A 27,337-nucleotide genomic window follows, 5' to 3' on the forward strand; every position below is an offset into this window, starting at 1 on the left:
AATAGAAAGAAAGAAAGGTAGAGGTAAATTAGCTGGGCTGAGTTGAGTGGGGTACGAGGGGGGTGATTCTGGGACGCCAGAATCACCGTCGAGCCCTCTTGAGGTGTCGTGGGCTAGTCGGCGAAACTCCGAGGATGGAAGGTGCCCACTTGAAGACCCCAGGGATGTACCCTACTTAGCTCAATCAAAATAAGCAGATCCCTGGAGTCAACTATCAACACCAAACTGAAGGACATTACATGGAAGGAAGCGTAAATGGATGGAAACACATAAGGACATTAGTTTACTGTGAAGTGACATCTGAGTTGGTGCTTATCTTGGCGAGAGCCAAGTTCGCTAGCAAAATGAGCATGAAGTTTAACATCTTTTCTCATGTAATGGAAATCTTGAATGAGCAGAGGTACAAGTGTTCCTATTAAAGTGGCCAGTGAGTATACATTATAATGGATTTTTTTTGTGTGTGATGAAAATCTAACTGTACATTTTTATGTGCACACATGCAAATTACTTTTAGATATACAATATACAGTATACATTTTTTATGACTATGATTACTGAATGAAAATTTTCAGGATTTCCCTCTTTAGCTGCATTGTGCAGAGTGGTTGCTTTGAGAATGAGATAATTTTCTTAATATAATGCTGCATACAAAAATTAGTGGATCTGAATGTGTGAGACCGCATTGCTATACCTGAGCCTCTATCAAAACATATAGAATACACAGCATGTAAAGGACATAAACACCACATTAATGTAGAGTTCTGACTGATTTAGAGAGAAAGTAGGACCAGAAAAAATTTATATGTAACATCTAGAAGATTTATCAGACTGTCAAATTTGGGTATATACCGTATAGCTGTCATCTGGTATGACTTCAAGAAAATAAATTTTAAAAATACACTCTATCTGTAAATCTATGTTTTTATTAGAAATCTTATAATGGACTTTGGTGACATGGTGAGCTGAAGTCTGGATTTGCTTTGGTGGTCAATTTTGTGCCTGTTCAATTTGAGTGAACGTGAAAATATCATGTGGTGCGACCAGACCAATTGTAGACGCAGTTTTTCGACGGATTGGTGAACCTCTGTCCATCTTTACTTCTAAAGATGCCTCTCTAAGATGCTCTTTTTACCCAATCATGTTACTGACCTGTTGCCAATTAACTCCAGCTGTTTCTTTTTAGTAACACTTAGTTTTCTAGCCTTTTGTTGCCGTTTGTTGTGGCCATATTTACCTTGTTTTAAATTTACTTTATTTTTTCCTTACAATGATACATTTCCTCAGTTTAAACATTTGATATGTTTTCTATGTTCTATTGTGAATAACATATGGGTTTATGAGATTTACAAATCATTGCATTCTGTTTTTATTTACATTTATTTATATTTTACATAGAGTCCCAACTTTTTTGGAATTGGAACTGTACTTAAAAACAGTCATTTATTCAAAATAAAATGTTTCTTTATAAAGAAATCTACAGTAAACAGTAGTAACTTAAATAAAGTCAATATTTAGTGTGACAAGCCATTGCTTTTTAAAAATGCATCAGTAGTCTCAGGTATAATTTGTGCAGTTTTAAGAGGAAATTAACTGGTGAGTTTTACTGAGCATCTTGGAGAATCTGCTACAGTTCTTTCGGAGAGTTTGTCTGTCTCACTCGCTTCTGTTTTTGCTGCTAATCGCTGACAGAATTCATTATGGTTTCATCTGAAAAGTGGTTTATTATGTAATACTCTATATTGCTGACATACTCTACACACATTTTTCTGTAACAAGGAATTTTTCTTGGAAAAGTAATGTTTGCATAACTTTTTTTTATTGACAATACAGAAGTCATAAAATGGTGCTTGGACCCTGCAGATCACTACTTGCAGCTATATTTCTTCTTATTTTTCTTCCAATAAAACAAATTGTGCAGACCAAATCATAAGTCATAGAGACACTTGGTCATTTGGACACACAGCCAAGCAACATGAGCCTGATCGACCTGATGGTGGCACTACAGCTCAGTGTTTTACATTTTGGACCATATCTCATAAGCTAAGCTTCACCCACTAAGATCTTGAAATAATTTGCAACTAACCCTAGGATTTTTGTCCTATCTTCTATGAAATTGGTGGTCAGCAGAGTCTGAATATCAATCATTATTAAAAACATGTTGAAATTTGTAAACAATATGGCCACTATACAGTATGCCAATCAAATGTAGCAAGGCAGAGTCTAATGAACTCAAACAGCTGTTTCACACAATTTGTTGCATGGATTTGAACAAAACTTGAAAGCCATGCTCAGGAAAAGATTCTGAGGATGTCTGCAAAGTTTGTGTCATAGTCTTGCGTATGGGGTTGAGTTAAATTCAGATGATCTATAATCTCTAAGGGGATTTTTTTTTTAATGACGGCCTGGTTCCTTAAAAACATGTCACCATCGACCAGTCAGGTTTCACCAAGCATTGCACAGGGTTAGTGTTTAGCTACTAACATTTATTATTATGGGTCCAACTTTTTCAAGTTTTTTTTTTTTTTTTCTTAAAGCAAATCCTGCAGACCAAACTGAATGCAGCTATGCAGTTTAGCAAGACTTAGACCCTCAGCAGATCACATGATAGTAGAAACCGTATTGTTAAAGTAAACCAAACTAGGACTATTCATGCAGCAATATATTATGAATACACTGTAATCTGATTAATTGTTTTATTTCAATGCTTGCCATCTTCTCATTCATTCTGTATACAACTATATTAGTATTTTGTGTTTAATTAATGTTTCATTTTTAAAGTGCCTCTATCTTTTATGTTACATCTTATTGCATTTGACATCAAACAAACACAATTTTTGCTGTTTCATTCTCTGATGTGTTGGTGTTTAAAGGCAAGTGCCTGATATTGAAAAATCTCCCAGACTCAGTGGTGTTAACTACACACAGGGGATTTATATAATCTAAATGGAGAGCCAAGAGAATCTTCTGTACCTGTATAACTGAACTCTGAATACACACAAATTTTCATATACAAACACTGCTGTTTCTTTTAGATTTAAGTCACTGAATATGTTTCTTTTGGACTTAAGTCACTGAAAACAAAGGCTCAAGGTTTTTTTTTTTGCTCAGAGATCAGAGTAGACAGCATCAGAGACATTGCTTATCTTTAGGACAAAATTTTATATAAATAAATTTACAAATAACACTAATGTAAAGTGCTCGCTCAACCTTTCTTTTTAAACCATTGCCATGTTTTCATCACAGGAGAGCACATTGTACTACATTGCCATTAGTTTATTATTTTAATAAATCAAATTAAAAGTGTGATGAAATAGCCTATGTCCTGTGTACACATTACAATTTCATGACCTTGATTTAGTATCGTGTTCACATTAAACTGTGCATACAATTAACTGTCTGCACACAATATAAAACCATAAAATAAATCATTTTTGTGGCCTGTGCTGTCACTTGCTACGACTGTTAACCTTCATCTTTCTGCAGCTGTACTTCTAGTTCTTTGTACTATTTCATAAAGTTTCTAAAATTTCTCAATTTTCATGCTATTTTATAAACTGTCAAGTAACGACAGTTTACTTGACAGAAGACATATTGTTAAATTAAGACAATTTGCAGTGATTAATGTGATAATTACAACTAGGATTATTCATGTAGCAATATACTGACATTAAACTAGAATTCTATGAGATGTCTATATGAATAATTGCCATCAGTATCACTGTACTCATTTATTTTTACTTGTTAATTTTTTTTTTACATTTATGTTACATCATATTGCACTTGATAGCAAATAAAAAAAAAATGATGATCTGAATAAACATTATGCATTTTCTGTCTGTCATATCATGATTTCCCCTCGCGCAAAGTGTTGGACGCAGCGTGCTCTGAAGCCCGAGGCGGGGAAACACACACTTCCAGGTGCCATGATATTGACTTTGTTTATATCCCGTACTTGTATTTGTTATGGTTTATTCCCTGTCTCCTCCCTGTTATGTCACTAGATATTTCCCTCACGTGGTCTCGATAATCACAGCTGTTTTGTGTTACACCCCTGGTTATGTTTGTTATTTAAACCCCTCGTGTGTCGTTGATCAAATGCAAAGTATTGAGTCCCCATACCAAGCCTTTGTCCTGTGTTCTCATTTCAGTTTTTTGAGCTTGTTTCTAGCTTCTTGTGTTCTTGTGTGCTTTGCCTTGTTTGCTTTATGCCCATTTGGCGATCGCATAACCTTTACCTGGCTTTGTTTCTTTTGCCTTGGCCTTTGGATTAACTGTTCCTAATAAAACTCTAAACCGCACTTGCATCTGCCCAAAGACTCACTTCATTACATGTGATTATGGCCTTAATCATTATGATTTTGGCCTTAAAGGCGAATGCTTGTGTTTAAAGACACTGGTCTAGACGCTACTGAAAAAAAAACCATTTCAGATGTTTCTACTGAAGAAAATGTAGCAACCACGGAAGCGTGACCTACACACATCATCTTTGTTAAATATAGGTGAAGCAACAATTATTGGGAATACAAAAATTGGGAAAATATGAGAAATATATATTACCATTGATATTTTACATTTTGTTGGTACACATGGGTGTCTAGGAATAGGAAATTATTCAACCATGACTTCCTGTTTCACGGGAGTATAAACATAAGGTTACACATAGGCCAAATACTCCTTAGTCATTTATAACAATGAGTAAGACCAAGGAACATAGCTGTGATGTGTGGCAAAATGTTGTTGAGCTTCACAAAATGGGAAGTGGCTATAAAAAAATGGCACACGCATTGAAAATGTCCATTTCCACAATCAGGGCAATAATTAAGAATTTCCAGTCAACTGGAAATATTATGAATCAACTGGAAATGTCAGAGGACGTGTCTATATTGTCTCAGCGCACTTTGAAGAGGATTGTTCGAGTGACCAAAAAAAAAAAGGATCACAGCTGGAGAATTGCAGAAGTTAGTTGCACCTTGGTGTCAGAAAGTCTCCAAAACTACAATCCGAAGTCACCTAAATCACCACAAGTTGTTTGGAAGAGTTTCAAGAAAAAAGCCTCTACTCTCATCAAAAAAAAACCTCAAGCATCTTCAGTATGCCAGACACTACTGGAACTTCAAATGGGATCGGGTTCTATGGTCAGATGAAACCAAAATAGAGCTTTTTGGCAATAATCACCAGAAGTGGTTTTGGTGCACACAGAGAAGTAGCCATATGGGAAAGTATCTCATACCCACGGTTAAATATGTTGGTAGCTCTTTAATGTTTTGGGGCTGTTTTTCTTCCAGAGGACCTGGACATTTTGTTAGGATACATGGCATCATGGATGATCAAATATCAACAGATATTAAATGAAAACCTGACTATCTCTGGCAGAAAGCTTCAAATGGGCCGTGGTTGGATCTTCCAGCAGGACAACGATCCAAAACTACATCAAAATCAACACAAAAATGGTTTATTGACCACAAAATCAAGGCCCGGTCATGGCCATCCCAGTCCCCTGACTTGAAACCTATAGAAAACCTGTGGGGTGAACTGAAGAGGAGAGCCACCAGTGTGGCCCTCGAAATGTGAAGGATCTGGTGAGATTCTGTATGGAGGAATGATCACAGATCCCTTGCCATGTATTACCCAACCTCATCAGGCATTATAGAAGAAGACTCAGAGCTGTTATCTTGACAAAGGGAGGTAGCACAAAGTATTGACTAAAAGGGTACAAATAATTGTTGCACACCCATATTTAACAAATATTTTTTTTATAAACCTGTGTTGTGTTTGCAATTGTTTGATATTCATGAGAGCAGGGTATTTTTGTGATATTTTCTTTAACAAAAGATCTAAAGGTTAAACAACAAAGACAATTTTTCACATCCTTCTTTGCTCATATTTACCAAGGATGCCAATATTAATGGTTATCAGTCCACATTAGTGTTGTTCATAGTCCAAAAATTCCATGAATGTATGAATGAATGAAAATTTGACCGGACTTAAAGATTTATAACAGATGTTTTCAAACATTTTCCCACATGTGCCACACTTCCCACAACTACAGTTCTTATACTGTCTACAGACAATGTTTCAGTGGCCTCCATAATAAATATCTGATGTTAGTTATATACTTATTTAATGATAATTAACTTGGACATACATTGATGATTTTGCTTTTCACATGAATAAACTAAAAAATGCACAATAATGAAGTGGGGGAAACTAAATATTTACAAAACCCGAGAGCTCATCTTTCAAGCAGAGAGCTCATAATGACTTTCAGTCAGTCAGGATTGACATGTCGAGTGGCATACATGCTGTTTTCTTTAGGGAAAAAAACAGAATTTTGCTCTTTTGACGTATTTTTTTGCCGTATTCTGTTGTTAAAATGCAACACTCCTATGCAAAATGATCTTTTAAATATTAATTAGTGTTATTTTCCATTTCACTTGCACCCCACCTGTAATTCCTATATTCTCCAAAGAAGGAATATCTCAATCTGTCTTTCTCAAAAAAAAACATTTTTTTGCTTATTAGGAGTTTAAATAGCTTGTACAAAAAAATTAAGTAGCGATATAATAATACATTTGCTATTCATATGGAAAGAACAGCTTGTCAGATTCATAATCCTCCTATACAAACACCTCAGTAAACATGAGATCATGCCATGATTGTCAAGAATTTCAATATCATTTGCAAAGTGTGCACTAAAGATGACTGTTGATATAACGAGAGATGCACTCAGACTTGAACAATGTACTTATTATATAAAAACCAAATGCTGTTTGTTTGTTTGTTTACATTAAATTAACCTTTCATTTCTAACTAAGTCTAACAGGTCTGTATACTACAGCAATTCCAAGCACTGTGTTTGTAAGAATGATACTCACAAAAGTGTTAGGGTCCTGGGCCTGAATCCTGGGTACAGGAGAATCACAGTTGGGGCTGTAATGCTCACAGAAGTCATAGGCTGCCTGAGGGTTGGAGGCAATCAACAGCTGCTGTATGTCACCCTGTAGAGAAGCGTAACCCGGTGAAAGATGAAGGATCGATCACAAGACTGAGGATGCAAAATTCACAAGTCAAAGTTTATCCAGATAAAGTGACGCAAAGTGAAAGTAACCACTACCAAAAACAAATGCATATTTGACATCCTTACACCTTCAGTGTCTTGGATTCTTATCTGGTTTTGGTCTAAATGCTGTTTTAGCTCAAAAAGAAGTGTAATTTTCTACTTGCTCTGTTATTGTCGAAGAAAAAGAGGTCTAAACCTGTAAAGTCTACGGCTAAACTGCAGATGTTGATAGATCTGAATTAGGAAATGCCATCTAAATGCTAAATATAAAGCTTTCAAATTTCAAGATATAAACACTTCAACATGCAAATCACATGACAGGTTTATTACAGCACCTAGTTATAAATTAAGCTTCACATTTCCAAAATGTCCTACACCATCCAGAGTGTATTCCCACCTCATGCCTAGTGTTCTCAGTATAGGCTCTGGATCCACTGTTACCCTGAGCAGGATACAGTGGTTACTGAAGATGAATTAATGGATTGTGCTGCCAGGTTTATGGTCTACCGCTGGTGCAGATTCTTTTTGTCCATGGTTTGCCAATGTGGGTATTTTACATTAATTCTATATATTAAAAAAACTATACTAAGAGTATTTGTGATCTACTTTTATTGTTTTTATTCATAGCAATACCATCCATCTTCTACCAGTTACTCCTTTTTCAGGGTCATGGGGAACCTGGAGCCTATCCCAGGGAGCATCGGGCACAAGGCAGGGTGCCAGTCCATCAGGGCACAACTCAGACTCGAATTCATACACTTTAGATATGCCAATCAGCCTACCATGCATGTCTTTGGACTGGGGGAGGAAACATGCAAACCCCCACAGCACGGGGAGAACATGCAGGACTCAAACCCCTAACCCTGGAGGTGTGAGGCGAACGTGCTAACCACTAAGCCACCGTGCGTCATGGCAGTACAATTTATGTAATTGTAACACGGGCCTGTGTTGTAACATCTCCACACTTCCAGTAGAGGGCTATCTCCCTGAATACAGCACACACACTTCCTATTCTCTAATCATTTCCTGTTTTTCCACTAATTATTCATGCATTATACCACATTGCAAGGTCTTGCTGATATATTTATTGAGTAAGCTCTGAGCTGTTGGTTCCTGTTATTTCCTGCAAACTTCCCATTATTAAGAAATGATCACACCAGCTTCTCTGTCTTATAGTCCTTATTTCTGACTATGCAAGCGATCATAATGTAAGCCACTTACTAAATGCATTCTACATGAGTCATAGGGTTTAAATGTCTCTTTGATATGGTAGCTCTCAAAATGCAAAGGGTAAATGCATAAAAGATAAATTATTTATAAATGAAGACGTTTTCAAAGCTGTTATCAGCAGTGTTGCCAGACCTGTGTGACTATATGTGAATTCATGGCAATAAAGTTCACCTAAATAAAACTGGCACCAAGTAAAATGATCTGCTAGCAAAAGTGAATTGACAAACTATATAACTAATGCTAACAAAATGCTAGTTACGTATATAACTGTTGGTCTATGCGAACACCACATAACCACCAGCTAAACACCAGAAAAACATATTTAACTGCAACACTGCATAAATGTTTGGATTTAAAAGCAACCAGTGTAAACTAAGTTTACTTGGGAGTAAACCAAAGAACCCAGAGGAAACCTATGCAGACACAGGGAGAACACATAGACAGTAACACAAGCTCACAATCAAACCAGCTGTGAGGCCACAATACCGCAACCTTTTGCATTTACACTCAAGGTGGCTATAGACAAACATTAAAAACAAAAATCAAGTCAACATGAACAGATTCTCTACGGAATGTGTATTTCGATGCTCCTTGAAAACCTGGTTGAAATTTTGTCTTCTTTATGTGTCTCAAGAGTCTGTGTTCATGTCAGGCCATTCACCCAACTGCATCAAGTGTAGAATGTAAAATCTGGTGACAGATTTGCTGATTTATGAAGTGAATGGTGTTCCAAATAAACAGGCAAAGGTTTAAATGCTCACAAAATCAAATCAATCAATCAAATCAGTACAATCAATTACAACTGACCTGGAAAACCTCGTTATCCAACAGACGAGTACCAAAAACAGTGATGCCCTTGTTGTCCACCACTGGTTTGTTACTTCTAGGAAGTGGTCTCGTCATTTGCTTCTTGCAGTCAAGGAGAAGAGTAACATTTTTCTTCTGTACAGAGATGGCAATGCGGTGCCACCTGCAGGATTGATGGAGATAAAGCAGATGAGTGTGACTGCCTCCAATTTCCATGAGGAAAATGTTAATATACTGTACATACTGTGAAGTCTTACACACATGTAAAGAAATGCTGTCAAGCAAAGATACCTTCAAAAAATAATTCAATTAAACATTTCTACATATTTGGCATGACAACCCTTTGCTTTAAAAAAAACAAACAAACACATCAGTAGTCTCAGGTAAATGTTGTGCAGTTTTATAAGGATGATGTTTCGTAAGCTATTCCAAACATTTAGGAGAATCTGCTTCAGTTCTTCTGAAGACTTTGACTTTCACACTTGCTTCTGTGTTTTCGGGTAAAACTTGACAGCTTTCACTAGGTTTATTATGTAACATGTTATGTTATTTCCTGACATACAAACATTTTTCTGTAATATTTTATTATTTGTTGGAAAAGTAATGTGTTTAACCTAAAATGTAATTTTACTGACCCAATGATTTAGAAGTCATCAAATAAACATCTAAGACAAAATCAGTATTAAAAGTTTTAGGGTGACTAAGACGTTTACACAGAACTGTATATGTATATATTATATATATATATATATATATATATATATATATATATATATATATTCATTTAGCATTAAACACAGAAAGTAATCAGAAGAGACAATAAGCATATATAAGGGTTTGCGATTTGAAAAGATGTCAGCACCCTAAAAAAAGAAAAATAGGTCTGCAATACTGTAACTAATTGATAAAATTCAATAATAATAAAAAAACAATAGTTGGCAACGAATTTCATTATCGATTTACTGGACTGTGTTTAGACTAAAACACATTTGATGGAAATGGTGGAGCAGGTCACAACAGAAAACACCTCTAAAGTATCTGAACTCTGTACATTAAACGACGGTGTTCAGTTCATGACATAACGTGTGTTTTCATGAGCTGTAATCATTAGTTTGTGGTTACTGTGAGAAGCTTGATGTACCTTGAATCGTGCTTATTCACTGCCGTGTGTTATCTTGACTTTCCTTCCTAATACGGTTTTCTAGCTGTGTCACACATTCATGGACATATTCATCAATCTTTCCTGCTCTAAAAAATATTGTCTCGTCATTCGTTGGCCAACCTGTCAGTGCTTCGTTTGATGCCACGATGGGTTGAAAATGACTGAACGTAGTCTTGAATGATTAGTCAAATATTACGAGACAGATGTTTTCGCATGTCATGTTATACAGAGTTAAGCAGCGAGTAGTGACACTATTTGAATCAATAAGCTTGTAAGGAATTGAGAATTGAGAACAATAAATACTGTTAATATATCCTGTGTGTCAAGTCATCAAGTCTCCATCCTGCATTTCATTATCAAAATAATCATTAGAGCCCTACAGACAAATATATGTATGTGATTGCACTCTGAATGGTTTGGTTACTGACTTGCCATCAGCCAGGTTGACGCCTTTGAATAATGGGTAGTTCTCTGGGGTAGGCATGCGGCTCTGGTCCTCATACAGGAAGACGGGCGAGCGGCCCAGCTCTAGTCCCAGTTGCTGCACTCCCTGTTCACTGTAGATGGACAATAGGAAGGCTTGAAGCCCAGCCTTGGCCTTCACTGTGGTCATGATGGAGAAGTTCTCTGGGAAACGACCTTGTGGAAAAAAGAAAATGGATTTAAGAAATACCAAATGATTGAATGAATGAAAAAATACAGTGGATGAGAAGATTAGAAATAATTCAGCAGGAATGAATGGACTGAAGAAAGAATGAGGTAGGAGTGAGAGGAAATGAGAGGTGGTAGGGACTTCGAGACTGCACAGTGCAAAGAATAGAAGTGCTGACACTGATGAATATTCATAAGCACAGGAAGTGACCTCATTGTTCCTAGAACATATCCAGTTTATGGTAAACATCATTCAAATCACTAACGAGGAACCATAACTTATTAGCCAATACTAGATAACATAATACCATAAAAAGCTCAGTGTAAAATTTGGCAAAAATGGCAAAAAGAAATCTCTGAAATCAGGAAATGACTCTTATATCATTCTTTAACCTAAACTGGGTTAGTATTTAGAAATGCTTCAGACACAATGCAAAGTGCTCAGAGAGTATGGCAGCACTGAAACAGAAAGTTGTGTGACAACTTCTCACATTTGGGAAAATGTACTGTAAGGATGCAGCGATGTTGATGCCCAGGGAGCCTCTTTGTTCAATCAAAGAGTTGATCAGTGATTAAATACAACACAGTTAGAGCTAATTAAAGCACAACCATTAGCTGTGACTGAAACAATGCAATACATAGATTGTAAATATAAATAAATTCACATTTAAGTTATAAAGTGTTTCATATCCTGGACTGATTATGCTGCTTTCATTAACATCTAATCAGAGTCCAGCTCTTATACTGAATCTCTGTGGTGTGAACGTAAAGGCATTTGTATTGAACATCCAAGAGACTTCTCTGCGGCAGAACAAGAAATTCTACAACATAAATATGAAGTATGCTTGTGCGATATAATGATTTTATCATCTCTACATGATGTCTCAGTGCCAGGATATCCAGTGACGTTTATCACCGAACATATTATATTCCCAGATCTGCAAACTATTACGCATTTTGCATAGGATTGCTCTGCAATCAACTTTTTTTTTAACCGAGCAGTCTTTATCTCCCCAATAAAATAGGAGATAAGCCAATCGACACGGGATGCAGGAATGATTTGCGCAGGTGACCTGACCTCTCTGATATTAACTAACACTGAAGCCCAGCCCCCTTTTCCCACCTCAGGTGCTCTCAGACGAATTCACTCACGGTGCACCCTCGCTTTCTGTCGCAGTAAAAAATGGGGAATGGTTTGAGTTCATTAATATGAAATAAAATCTATGACTGTATGTTCAACTTAGCTAACACTAGACACTCATATATTAACATTAGTTAATTATATTTATTAGAGTTGCTACTGAAATATTTCAGCCAAAAATGGCTCTTTCATTTTTCAGCCAAAAGAGAAAAAAAGGACAACAATGTTGACCTAGAAAGATTCAATTGTCCTAAAATGAAGTTTCACTTCACATATAATGTTAATAGTGATGACAATTGGAAAGTGATCAAACACGGTGCTTTTTTGTGTGTTTTTTTCTGTGCCTGTCACTGCAGATGTGTTCAGACACTTTGAGAGTAGAAATGTGAAAATGTCGGCCATGTGGACATTTACTGTGCATTACACCAGAATTATCTAAAACTATCCAGCTTCGCATTTTCACAATTGCAAGCTTCCATACACTCCTTAAAACTGAAATGGTGGAAATGCTCTTTTTTTTTTGTCTTGTTATGGATGATTAAATAGATTATCACAAGCTTAATGTGATTACTGATGCTAGCAAAAAGCAACTAAATTGAGAAATTTAAATTAAATTCCTGTGCTTCCTGTTATACTGCATAGTCAGCACTGGGGATAATGTTGATAGCCCCAATCTGGCTGAAGAAACCGTGGGTTCTTTGACACGTACCACCTACCTAAACATTGTTACAGACCAAGTACACTCCTTCATGGCAACGGTGTTCACTTATGTCAGTGGCCTCTGTCAGCAGGATAATGCGCCCTGCCTCACTGCAAAAATTGTGCAGAAATGGTTTGAGAAACATGACAAAGAGTTCAAGGTATTGACTTGACCTCGAAATCCTCAGATCTCAATCCAATCGAGCATCTGAGGGATGTGCTGGACAAACAAGTCCACCTCGCAACTTACAGCACTTAAAGGATCCCATGTCTCAGAATACTGATTTTATTGTAGGTACAGTGGATATAAAAAGCTTACACACCCCTGTTAAAAAAATTCAACCAAGATAAATCATGTAAGATCCTTTTTCACAAAAATGGGTCATGTGACTGTGCTCAGAATTACCACATATATTCAATCTCATGGTCAAAAGTAATTATCATACACCTTTCAAGTGAAGTGATTCTGATTAACCCCAAATAAATATCAACTGTTTCTATAGGAATTTCTTCACATCTTCTTGGTTTCGTCTGACTGTTGAAGCTGAAGAGGTGACAAAGCATGTACAGGATCTCACTGTGGAAAGAAATTGATCAGGACAAGGATATAAAAGAATTTCTGAATCATTTGATGTAGCATGGAACACCACAAAGGCAATCACCAATGACAGGATGTCCCTCCAAAACTGACAAAAGGACAAGAAGAAAAGAAAAGAAATCAGTAAGGCTGCTGAGCTACCTACAGCAACATTAGGATCTGCAGGAACAAGTGGTGAGTACTGGTCACTCCCTGCTTGTGACAACAATCTCTCGTATTCTTCACAAAGCTCTGACATGATTTATCATGGCTTCATGTTGAGGTTTTTTCCATCACGAAACTTTGCAATCTTAACAGGGGTGTGTAGTCTTTTTAAATCTAGTCTGTAGGTTGGTACGGTCAAATATTTGCATTCAGCAAAGTTTCTCTTGTTCAAAATTTATCTTCAGAACAAAATGTGGTTGTATTCTATAAGACACACTAACAGATTGGCTCCATTTATAAAGGTGAAGCATTATTAATATATATATTTTTTCAATATTAATATTTAATATGCACAATTTAGCCATTTTTGTTACATGTAATAATTTATAAGCATCTGTGAGACCTAATACTTTCTGTTTTTAAGTTAGAAGTGGATCGTGATCGTAGATTTTGGTGTTGCAGGATGACATTAATAACAGCACGGCCTCAAACAAAATGTCATCACATGGCGTACCTGATATGGGTACTATCTAATGAATTTTTAGAGTAGCTTTGTCATTTGTAACAGTTGGTAATCGACAACACACAGTAATCCAGTCTAGCAACTCATTGGGTGTTTTTTGTTCGAGATTCCATCCTTACCATTGACCGGTTTCAGCAACATAAACAGGCCCAGATCATTATCCTTCCTCCTACACATTTTACTGTTGGCTCTGCGTTTTGGTAGGTAAAGTTCTCCTGACATCCACCAAACCCAGACTAATCCATCAGACTGCCAGATAGTGAAACGTGACTCATCACTCAAGAGAAGATGTTTCCACTGCTCCAGAGTCCAGTGTCAGTGCTTTACACCACACCAGCTCACGCTCAGCACTGCACTTAGTGATCTTAGGCTTGTGTGCAGCTGCTCAGCCATGAACCCCATTTTAATGAAGCTCCTGATGCACAGTTCTTGTACTGATGTTACTTCCAGAGGCAGTTTGGAGCTCTGTAGTGAGTGATGTAACAGAGGATAGGTGGTTTTTACGCACTTCGCGCTTCAGCACTCGGCAGTCCCGTTCTGTGAGTTTGTGTGGTCTACAGTACCGCTTTGTGGCTGAGCTGTTTCCATTTCATAATAATAGCACTTACAGTTGACTGGGGCTGATCTAGCAGGGCAGAAATTTCACCAACTGACTTGTGGTATAGGAGGCATTCTATGACTGTACCACGTTCACTGAGCTATTCAATATGACCCACGTGCTTATCTGTGGAGATTACATGGCTATGTGCTTGATTTTATTCACTTGTAAGCAATGGATGTGGCTGAAACACCTGAACTCAGTAATTAGGAGGGGAGGACATACTATTGACTAAGAGTTGTAAACTCTTTAAGAGTTTATCTTACATTAGAAATGATTCTGTACATCACACACACTAGCTGTACACACTGTCTGTACTTACACATTGCCTGGAATTTTATTAGATTTAATTTAGATGATTTGTTATAAAACGAGATCTTGGCAGCCACAAAAAAAATAAAACAATCTGGCAACCCTCTTGTTAACTGTCGTGTTCACTTCTCCTCCCCTGAGCATGGGGCAGCGTGAGTGGCCCTTTGTTTTGACCACTAGGTAAAAAAAATAGTTCTGTGATGCTACAGAAAATGGGGCAGTGAGTACGCTGTACCACGATTACACAACATTTCAACAGAACTTATAGTGTTGTGAATGAGGACTTTCTGAGGATTAACATTTGTTGAGTGGATAATATAAATGACACTTATGGACAAGCCACCAATGTTTTAAGCGTATGCAAAAGTTTTGCACTTAACTGTAGGTCTAAAATCAGTTGGCTTTAAGGCCACACATATAGTATATAATATATAATCACTGATTTATAAATTTCCCCATAATAAACTGGTTGAATAATATTTGCTATGTTGAAGGGTTCAATAATTTTGCAGGATCTCTGAGATTGGTACCTGGGAAGAGTTGCTTGGTTGGAGCAGAGATTTGGGCCTTCTTGCTGATACGGTAGGCATGATGAGTACCAGCATGCTGCGAGGGACAAAAGCCTGGAACCTTCTGTACACCTTCAGGAAGGGAGGGAACCTGGAGAACCCGCAGAACATCAACTGGATCTATGAACACAGAGAAGGAAAGAATGAATAAAATTCACTACAATCATAGATGACATTAAAAGAAGCTAAACACCTATCAGAAAAGACTTTTTACATGCATGGCAAAGACCATCAGTTTTGATGCTTTACAGGTGCCAAACCCCGTGTAGAGGTGTGATGGAATCCATGAGCTGTATCTGTATCAATTAAGGCTCAAAAAATCTATTTCTGTTTTCATATTCAGATTTAATGCAAAAAGTGGAAACACCAAAACCTAAAAATAAAAGATAAAAATTGAGGGCAGCTGGAAAAAGAATAATTTCTCATTAACAACAAATAGCAGTACCACAAATAGAACTTTATTCCACTCCTGAACCAGATGCCCTGTGGAACATTCTGGAAAGCTTTCTACTTTCTACCTAATGTGAGTAAGGATGCTAAGTATGTTTCACAGCAGTATACACATGATCTGTTCAACTGGAATATGTGGGTTACATGTGTGGATATAACACCTAGGAATCGTGTCTCAAAGATTAATTCCATATGCGCAGTGTCGTATGCGTGATTTGCCACTCAATCGTTCCTCAAAAGTACAGCCAAACAAAACTCAATTACATTTTATAGTCGTAGCAAAAGATATATTTCAGTCCAAAAAGATTCTAAACAGTTAATAATTGATGGGGTCAGTACAGCAGGAATAAATAAAGATATTTGCACAGGGACCTATTATCATACTTGTATCGACGTACATGCCAAAATAGCTGTCTTATCAAGCATGAAACCAAATATGAAAAGCTAATAGAGAGAGAGAGAGAGGGAGAGAGAGAGAGAGAGAGAGAGAGAGAGAGAGAGAGAGAGAGAGAGAGAGAGAGAGAGAGAGAGAGGGAGGGAGAGAGAGAGTTGTAATTAAATTACCAGCAAGAAAAGTATATTTCTACAGACAGGATCTGTAACTTAATGATTCTTAGCAAATAGAGTGAATTTAGGGACAGAGAGCAGAGTCTAAGACCAAAAAGGACAGTACGCAAAACATGTACTTTAGACTGCCTTACCTGAACCAGGTAAAGCTGGGGAGTATTCTAAAATTTACCTGAAAATTATTCAAACTCAGAAAAATCCCAGAAGTCATTACACACCAGGGATGGCACTATTTGTTTAAGTGTAGTATTGACAAACTTTTACGCCAAGCCGAACACTGTGAACATACAATAGTGATCTATGTGCACATGAGGTGGGCTATTTGCTTTATAGGCTGTCCATAATTATGGTTCCTTAATGTTCTATACACTAGAATAAACATGTCAAGTTATTCAGTATATAATAACATATCTTAATATGTCTCAGATTTCCTGCTGGGCATCAATAAAGTACAGCTATCTATCTATCTATCTATACTTTAAAAAATATTTTCAGTTACAAATTTCACATGCATGTGATCAAACAAATCTTGTAATGCATATAATTAACTGTAATTTAAGTGCTTTCAAGTGCAACTTGTGTTTTTTTTGTGACATGATAGAGCATGGATAACTAATCAAATGAAAATTGTACATATTTAATTTTAAATTTACCGTATATTACCGGAAACAAAAAAAGGAATATATTATAGTACTTTACTTTAAATATGTCACAATTATTTACTGAAAATTTATAATAACTTTTATAATATTTTTTACAATGCATCCTCTCATAGTAATATCCACAACAAGCCAGATTGTTTGTGTTTTTAAAAAAAATTATAACTAATACCTTAAGAGAGAATCTAGAGAGAATTTATCATTAACTAGCTTTAATGTTAAGCTCCAGTTACAGCCAAAGCAGGCTTTAAGAACATTGTTATATTATTATTTAATTCCGAATTCAGATTTATAAATAATCAGGCCATTTTGAATTCTAAACTTCTAGGTTTTAGATATTATTACCAGTGGATTTTAACTTCTTCAATAAGGAAATAGAGACCATAAGGGTTAAAATTCAGCAACAGGTTGCTAGCGATCAGCTCTGTGCTATCTAATGCTAAAAATCCAGGGAGCATCATAATCCCAGAACTGAGACTAAAACCATCTAAACCTTTTGCATTATGATACATTAATAGATTACTTACAATAATGAATTTGTCATTTAGTTGCATCATGGCCCCTGAGCATGATCATCATCTTTCAATAGACAAATATGTCATCATTTTATCCTCAATGGATATTCTTCAGAGCCCAAAACCAATAAAAGTGCACATGGGTTCTGTTTTAGGTGTCCAGGATCTATAATTCACTAACACATTGATGGATTTGACTTCAACACTGAGGATACACAATGCATATAAGTTTGGGCAAATTCAGCATCACAGCAACTCAAAATGCAAAGTTTGATGTTTGATGTAAAATTTTTGATTTTATTCATATACCCCTGAATATCTTGATTATAGTCACATTTATAGAGTATTTCCTATTACAGTAAAGATTACAATAAACAAATATATGATTATTAAACATATTTCTAGACATTATTAATATTTTCTAATAATTTCTAATAATTTCTTTTTTGTAATTGTATATATTAATTTCTAGAAAGATGCTAAATGATTTACAAATAGAAAAATGTCAAGCCTGACCATGTGTAAAAGCATCTAAAAACAGGTGGTATAATCTTATCTTTGATTTACAATAAATCCATGTTGATAAATATTTTTGCAGCGTAGCATGTGCTTCTATAATTTGCTGGATAAGGCCGTCTACCAAAAGCTGTAAATGTAAACTGTGTAAAAATAAATAAATAAATAAAATAAAATAACTTGTTCTCCTAAACAGTGATACAACAGATATATCGATGTTGGGAACTAACTCTGCCAGTAAGATTTTTTTAAATTTCACCCTAGAGCTTGATGACTATTCTAAACTACACTTCAGGACCTTGGTGTAGTCCTTGATGCTGATCTATCCATCATGTAGTTCTAATGTTAGGCTACTGTAGGTTTGAGTTCTAATGAGAATACGGATGATATCTGGAGTCCATAAAAAATGATGGTAGGGATTTACAAACCACAGGGGTTTCTTCTGATATCCACATTAATTTGCAGTTCAGATGAGTTAAATCTTCAGAATAGTCGTTTACTAAACTGTTTCCTGAACACACACTTCTTATAAATCCTGAATTGAGCTTGTTCTCCTCTACATTCCAAACAACCCTTATGCCAAACTTTCCTCCCAGCATCTCCAGACATGAATTCTCATTATGGATGACATCTGACCCCATGAGACTACCAAACAGCTAACACCTGCTCTTCTGTTGTGGATAGTAATGACAAGATGTAGCTTAATGAAACCACACCAGAGGCCTGTTTTAGTCAAGTAAATAAATGAATCAGTGTGTGTGTAGAAAGACTTTTAGATGTCAGCATGGTGTGTATAAAATTTGCACCAATAAATGTTCTTAAAGGAATAAATGGCTGATGTAATTCATATAAAGTAAGGAATTCTTGAAAATGTATTATGTTTTTAGCATACAGACTAGACAGGAACTTTAAATAATATTGCTTTTACAGGTCACTGAAGTGATCATATCTGTATGATTAAAATCTACAAAAGGAATAGAAATGACAGTGTTTCATTAAATTAATGGGATAATGAGATTAATGGGATAATGAGATTAAATGCTACAGTGAAAGTGACACACACTACCTTCTGTCCAAGCTCCGATACTCATATCTTATCGATACAACATATCTTAGTTTTACTTTCAGATATAGACATTGTGTCTTTATCATGTTTCTTTGAAGTCCTGAGCCTTATTATTCTGGCTTTTCCTAATTAAAGGTTTTCGATTTTTTAATGTTTATCTCAGGAATCAGTGAGCACTTTGCTGAGGCAGGCCTACTCACAGCTCAGCCAATAAAAGACGCTTTTCTCACATAAAACTCAGGAATAGCTAGCTCTATAGGCCTTTTGAAATCCATATTGAAAACAAACTTGTTTAAACTGGCTTATTCATAATTCCTGGGACTTTTATCTTGGTAAATATATTACTATACACACATAGATCTACGGCTAATTATTTACTGGTTGTAGATTGTTTTATTAATCAAGTTAGCGATCATTTCCATAATGTAAGTCCATACAGGATTTCGCAGAGTTTTTTTTGTGATTTTTGCAGCCAAAAATGCTTGATTTTGCTGTGGATTTTAAAAAATTTTTTAAACTTCTTTGGTTTTTTGTGCTTTTTTTTTTGCAGAAAACTACTTGAATTAGCGAAATCGCAATCATACAAAATTGTTTTGTACGGTCTTTTGCAGTGATGTTTGTTAGTAAATGAGACCTTTTAGCTGTACTCATGTTCGAAGCATGTGAATCAAAGAGAGCTTTAGCTGAATACAAGTTGTGATGATGTCACATGACCCGTCTAGACCCAAATATGCGGTAATTTTGAAAAATTGTAAGCGCCTCCGAATATTGCAGCGTTTCCTTGCTTTTGCGTTAATTTCTGCGCTCGCAAAATCACAAAATCCTGGAGGGTCTGACTAATGTAGTTTATCATCAACACATTATCTTTAACAAGTAACTCACAGCATTTTTTTTATATATATTAATATTAAAGAAAATATTAGAGAGGAATAGTATCAATGTAGTAGATATTATCTATACAAAGTAACAGAAATATTGGCATATTTCAAGAACTGGTTCAAAGGTTATTTATTATTAATTACTTATTGTCATATATCAAGGTGGTAACTCTGGACTTCAGTTCCCATCAGCCACTGCACTGTACTACATGTCACATGACCACCTGCACCTGAATCACGTTTCTGTTAATGAGCACACTTATATATAGCCATTGTTTGCACTGCTTCTCTGTGTTATGTTTGTCTTAGGCTACCGTGTTCCATGTTACCGTGTTTTGTTTCTTGCCACAGTATTTTGCCAAGTTGTCTTAGTGTCTTTGTTTTGTTTGTTTGTTTGTTTGTTTGTTTAAATAAAACGTTGTATATCTGCGATTGCTTCCAAATCCATCTTTGAAATGTGACACTTATTATCCTTAGAATTTTTATTTTTTGTTTTACTAAAAAATGACAAGCAATAATAACAATTTTTTAAATTACCTTCATGATTATTTGTGTCTGTGACTCATTTCTACTTTTCAGTTATATTACAATACATAATGATGTACCACAAAACTGCAGAACCAACGCTGCAAAACGTATTATTTTTTAGCAAGTGAAGAAGTAATCCAATATTTCTCATTATGAGATTATTATGTAACAATTATAAAAGACCATTAATAATATTTCTAGACATATTTCAAACCTAAATTCTTTTATTTTATTGGCATATAATTTTTCTCTTTTTTCAGAAATAAATGCTTCAAATAAGTAAAAATGAAGCTTAACAATCTTATACTGTATTTGTTTAAGAACAATCTAATTAAGAGAAATAGTAGTTAAATAAAATTGCCTATATTTAAGATATTTTTACTTGCTAATATATCTCTTTTTTTTTCAGTGAACCACAGACCTGCATTCACAGAAATTCACACAAACAGTGTATTACACAGAATGAATACTACAACAAAATAGTACAACACCTTAATCAACAACAAGCATTTACACCTTTTAATCTAAACTACAGAAATAAAACCCAAATAACTCAAAACCACATCTCACTATTTAAACTAATAATAACGGTTAATAACGGTCCTGTTAGAATGATTGTATAAACAGTTAATATCTCTCAATGTCTACTCTTGATTTGAGCCCTAGATTTCACCTGTGAAGACTGCAATTTTTATTAAAAAGGATAAACCAACATGAAGACCAGAGAGCTGTCTATGTACAGTATACTGCTGTGCTAATGAACAGCATGAAATGCCGGCAAACTGAATTTATGTTACTCATTGTGCACCAGCAAAATAAATGCAAATATATACCAGTTATTGGTGTCCCACTGTCTCATGTCATGTTATAGCAGATCACTACAAACAAAACAGGATTAATAATAAAGAGAGCTTGAGAGCAAACAAGAACAAAGGAACCTTTTCTTCAAATTCTTTCAGTTGTTGGCCACTTTATATCCAGTCTGCAGTGTTAGCGCCCTCTTCAGCAATGTTCGGCAAAAACATTTCACTAATTATTAAATGAGACATTTAGATAGGCTTGCCTGAGAGGGGGTGTGGTTTTCACTCAGGAATTTGTTAGCTCTCGAACTAGGCTTAAACCATTGATTATTAAATATTGAAGAGTTTATATGTCTCAAAACAGAATTCACCTCCTCATAACTGATAATTAGGTTTGGGATCTATGCCTTTTTCATGTATAAATAACTGGGAAATTTTCCCAATGATTATTTAAATCAATATCGTACGCCTACATACATACTGTTAAAACCACACAGACAGCATCACATCAGGAAGACCCACTATACAGAGCTGTATTATGTATCAGAGTGATGAAGATCAATTATATCTACATGATCGGTTACATCTCCCCCTGGTGGTCTGCCAAAGCTATTACACCCGGCAATATTAAACAGTAGTCTAATAGACTGCAATGTGAAATAGCTAGCAAATGCAACTGGCCCATTTAAATGTAATTTTAAACCATCCATGTCTCAAAGACGCATCCGGAAAATAACATGCCGATCAGTAATCAGGACATTCCCAACAGCGTTCAAAACCTAAACTCACTTGCTATAAGTATTGCAACATGGGATACAGGGGCACTGACAAATCTGAATATCGGACTGAACTCACTGCAAAGGAACTGCAGTGATAGAACATCAACATTGCTGCCTATGAATGAAACCAGACTCCTGGATGAGGAGTCTCTCAGGGAAGAAGGTGGTGGTTATAACTTCTGAAACAAAAGCCTCCTTCTCAGTCTTACAGAAACACCGATTGGTCTAATTAAAAGGCTTATGACATTTCACATAGCATCTTCTTGCTGGAAAGCGCTTTGCTACCATCTTCACTGCATATGCACCAACATGACCACTGAATGCTGAAGAAAAACACTTTTACCAGCTCCTGGATGATACCCTTAAAAGAGTCCCAAAGAAACAAAAATATTCCTCCTGCATTGCAAAACATTACATTTTAGCAAGTGAAAGTATCTAATACTTCTAGATGAATCACCCAAGTCATGAGGGTAGCAGAGTGTGATGCAGAAAACCGTTTGATAAAAGAAAAGCTCCATCTTAAGGTGTGTTGAGCTGTCAAGAAAGTCATGCATCAAAAAGAGGCTGCACTGTGACAAACTCAAGGACATGGAAGCACAAAATTTGAGCTCATGCAGAACAGAGAAGACTTCCTCAACAACAAATGGAGCCTAACCACTGCCTTGCTTCATGAAAAGCACCACACTTCACATATTTCCTGGACAACATGCACAAAGCCCACAAAGTGAGCATCAGTAATCCAGCATGATTAATCCTCAGGAAGTGATGGAAGAACAATGCAGCATCAACTACATAATGAGTGATGGATTACCAAAGAAACCCATTCTTATGTGGACAAAAATGATACGCACTTCTGTCATGCCATAAAAAGCATCAATGGACCAATGAGCTGCTCTGTAAAAGTGCTGATGGTTCCACTCTCATTAAAGGCCTTTCAAAAATTGCTCAGAGATGGGGTGAGCATTGGGATGGAAATGGGATGGCAGAGGCCAAGTTAACGTGCATTATATCCCATTATTCCACAGGAGAAAAGTCAAAAATGATTACTGAATTCATGTTATGAGTACCTGTGGAAGTTCTTTTCAAGAATCCTGTGGAGTTCGCTGAAAACAATTAGATATGAACATTCCATAGGAAAATGGTTCATGAACATTGTAGAGGATCTTGCCATGCCATCATTACTAATGAATTGAGCAGAAAATGCATCTTCAACAATCTAATAAAGTTGCAGTAAAAATGTAACTGTAAGTTTAATATGTAGCAGATATGGAACGAAATTTCAGATAATTTGGCCATCTTATTATTACAACTTTCTACAGTACAAAACTCATATCATGAGTACCTGTGAAATTCCTCAGAAGTTTACATGTCATGTGATTTAATTTAATCATTTTGAGTGAAATGTATTGGTGCACGAGACCACGGAACAAGCACATAAACTACAAATGCAAGAAAGAGATTATTTGTGTCACCAGTTTATTGTAAAGCTCAATCTATCTGGGTTTTGTTCAAATGACCTGACAGACAGACCTTGCCTAAAGTAAATGTTACATTGAGAAAGACAAAATGCTAACCACTTCCTGTCTCGATCATGGATGTAGTAGTTGCTGTTTATGATGAATCATGTTTCTGATTGACTGAAGATTCAGAACAAATGGCAGAAAAAAGAAATTCAGAAATCTTAACTAATGTTAAATAACAGATTAATTTTAACTAAATAAACAACAAAATCAATGTTCTTTCTTTTGGAGTCAGAAGCTACAGATAACAGTAAGAATCCAGTTATGAAAATTAGTTGACAAGGGCAAATTTTCACCGAACGGTGGCAGCAAATTCTAAATATGAAGGGAAAATATATATAATATATAATAATCACAGTAGAAAACCACCACTAACGGGTAAGTAACATTTTATAATGTATCTTTTGCAGTAGCAGTGTTACACACAGTTTTAAAAAATAAACCAACATCAATCTCTAAAATTATATGAACTGTATACTCAGTAGTAGACCTCAGTGATGTTCTATGTGTCCCAATCTACATTATTTCCCTGCTTATTAAAATGCTTCATAAAAACACCATTAAATGCCTTAAAAAACATAAATGCGTCGTTTAACCCCACAGTTGCGGGGGTTTTCATGCATCCCTTCATACATCTCCATTTATTATATTTTAAATCTTAACCTGAATCATGTTGAAAATAATTAAAATTATAAACATCTGCATATAATTTGAACTAACTTTATCCTAATTTTATTACAGTAGTCAAGTTTACACATATATACATATATCATAAATACTGTATGTGTCATATATTAATGATAACAAGATATACACATTATAACTTTATAATAAAAATTTGCCAAAGCATACAGTATGTCATGTTTCCTGCTCCAATATGATTGTTTTTGACATGATATAAGGCGGCGGCTGACCACACCCCTTTGTATGATGTCACAAAAATTAAGTCAAGTTATTTCTATCAAACGCATCCACAAGCATTAAAGCCAGAAAATAAATGCTGCTAAGCTTAATAACTTTTGACAGTGTAAGGTCAGAGCACTTCTTTAAGTGGATGCTAACATTTATACCATCTTCCTGTAGGTGCAGGCAGTCGTCTGTACTGCTTTCTCACAGTGACACAGTCACACCCTCGTCTGTGGCATACACAGTAAAGCATTCATCTTACTATTAAACTCTGCTTTTTTATGGGTGAAAAAAATGTTGCTTTTCCCCTGACGTTTGCGGTTATATAAACATAGCTGAACAGAGCACACACACACACACACACACAGAGGGAGACACTAACTCTTTCACTCACTTCTGAGTGCTTCATAATAACCCATTCATTAAACATATTCAGGCTTTCTTTCAAATACATTATGCTTTGAAGCAGTAAACGCAGCATTTTCTCATCTGAAGAGCTTCTCTTTTTAAAATTGCTTCTATTTTTTTTAACAAAAAACATTTTTCAGCACAAATGAGTTTACATCTATGAAATTCTATCTATTTACATCTATGAAATTTCAATGTTAACATACAAATTCAATATAGACTATGAATTAACCTCTTTACACATTGTTTGTTGGTTCTTTAACCTGGAAAGTAACATAGGCTATAATTAACACTTTAAACTAGGTATCTGTGTATAAACTGATCATATAGTGAGATATATATATATATATATATATATATATATATATATATATATATATATATATATATATATATATATATATATATATTAATTACTCCAGTACTTGGACTGTTGCTATTTGAAAAGCCTGTAATCAAAAACAATCAAAATTCTTTGAAAGAAGATGATATATTCCTATATTTAGGAGAGAAAAATACACAAGCATGTGATTACATAGTCTTAGGCCTTGTCTGTTTCTAAACTCATGCTTTATAATTGGAGGCTGAGAGATGAGGACAGATCACAAGTTAACCTCAGCTTAATCCAGGTCTATTATAATCTACACTTGTAGGCTATACAGAATATTCCATTTTGCCCAGTTCATTGCAGTAATCATTGACAAAGCTGAGTGAAATGAACCTGTAGAGCCAGCATCATGAACCTGCAGCCAGCCCTGAGCTAAAGCACCGTCCAAGCCTCTGTCACCTCCTGGAATATCCGAGTACAACCAGGTCTTTATCTCACATGTAGGAACGTGGTTTTTATAATATGTAAAACTATGAGAACGTGTTCTATGCGTATAGACAAGATTTCATCATTAATCTGTGATCTCTGTGTGAGCTATCACCAATGCGTAAAAGCAGAAAGAGACAAACGCGCGCGTAAAGGTGAGCAGAGACCTGCTGAGGGTCTGTAGCTGTGTGTATACATAACGTTATATATCTTCAACAAATACACCTTACCTGCTTGTGCCCGGAGAATTAGGCACAGGACGAACACAACACTTAGCAGGAGGGATATAGGGTCTTGGATCCACGGTCTTCGTTTCATCCGAATATCCATAGTTTCCAAGTTTTTGGTGAGACTACAAGGCAGGACAGCACAAAGTTAAAAAAATAAATAAATTAAATAAAATAAAAATAATAAAAACAAGTTTCTGTGCAGTCCGCATTAAAAAAAAAATTCAAAGAGCGGATTTTATCGTTCACCCACCTTTTTTTTTTTGGTAAACTTTTACATAAAACTGAAATTAGTAACGGGGAACTTGGTAATTAATATAACGCTACGGACCCATTGAGTCAGGAGGAGTGAGGAGCAGCGGAGAGAGCAGAGAGAGAGAGACTTCAAATCACACTTTCTCTCTCCCAGTCTCTCTTCCACTTCTTACTTTACTCCCTGAAAAGCTAGGAAGGATGTGTAAGTGAGAGAGGGGGAGAGAGAGAGGGAATGAGAGGGAGAAAGCTGGGGAGGGAGGGAGGGAGGGAGGGAAGGTACACGCGTAACCGCACTAATCACAGGCTACACGTCGGCTCGAGACGAGGCTCAGAACAGACGCGCTATTGTGCAGGTCCTTCCCAAAGCTACCGGGTTAACAGCCTCATTACTCCCTTACACTAATCGGACTCATTTCGTTTGCGATGCGAAACTGTACATCTGGATTACTGGTATCTCTGATACATGAATCCAAGTTCCCTTAAAATACCGTCGCGCGTGAATGATATTTGTACGCTATATTATCCTTAAGACTATTGACATTAAAATGTCCTTACGTATAATGAGAAGGAAGTTGTGCCATTGAGGCATTCTCTTCAAATATAAGAATAATAATTTATTGTGTAAAATGAACTGAAAAAAGCCATTTTGACTAATAATAATAATAATAATAATAATAATAATAATAATCTCAGAGTCACATGACTGGCACTACATGATGGCATTTCCTCAAGAGAACATGCATACACTCACCGCCTACTTTATTAGGAACACCTGTACAGTTATCTAATCAGTTATCTATTTGATATTCTTATTTTCCTCTGACCTCTATCAACAGAATCAATCAAGGCATTTCCACTCACACAACTCACACCATTCTGTGTAAACTCTAGATACTGTTGTGCATGAAAATCCCAGGAGATTCTGAAATACTCTAACCAACCCATGAGGTACCAG

The 27,337-nt window shown here is 35.9% G+C and overlaps 1 protein-coding gene across 3 annotated transcripts in view; it reads right to left on the reverse strand.

The window, feature by feature from the left end:
* Positions 1–26,592, reverse strand: part of col11a2 (collagen, type XI, alpha 2) — a 74,499-nt gene extending 47,907 nt beyond the window's left edge. For 2 of the 3 annotated variants that reach the window (XM_017481472.3, XM_017481471.3), the window contains exons 1-6: positions 26,381–26,591; positions 26,131–26,252; positions 15,456–15,614; positions 10,688–10,898; positions 9,098–9,260; positions 6,876–6,998 (exon numbers count right to left, since the gene is read on the reverse strand). In XM_017481472.3, coding sequence (XP_017336961.1) covers positions 6,876–6,998; positions 9,098–9,260; positions 10,688–10,898; positions 15,456–15,614; positions 26,131–26,230 — 756 coding nt within the window. In that variant the 5' untranslated portion in view covers positions 26,231–26,252; positions 26,381–26,591. Of the gene's footprint in view, positions 1–6,875; positions 6,999–9,097; positions 9,261–10,687; positions 10,899–15,455; positions 15,615–26,130; positions 26,254–26,380 lie in introns of all 3 variants that reach the window. The other variant, XM_053684002.1, reaches the window with a different exon arrangement.
* Between the last annotated feature and the right edge of the window lie 745 nt (positions 26,593–27,337).

This window comes from Ictalurus punctatus, chromosome 12, assembly GCF_001660625.3.
Source record: "Ictalurus punctatus breed USDA103 chromosome 12, Coco_2.0, whole genome shotgun sequence".
Classification (NCBI taxonomy): Eukaryota; Metazoa; Chordata; class Actinopteri; order Siluriformes; family Ictaluridae; genus Ictalurus; species Ictalurus punctatus.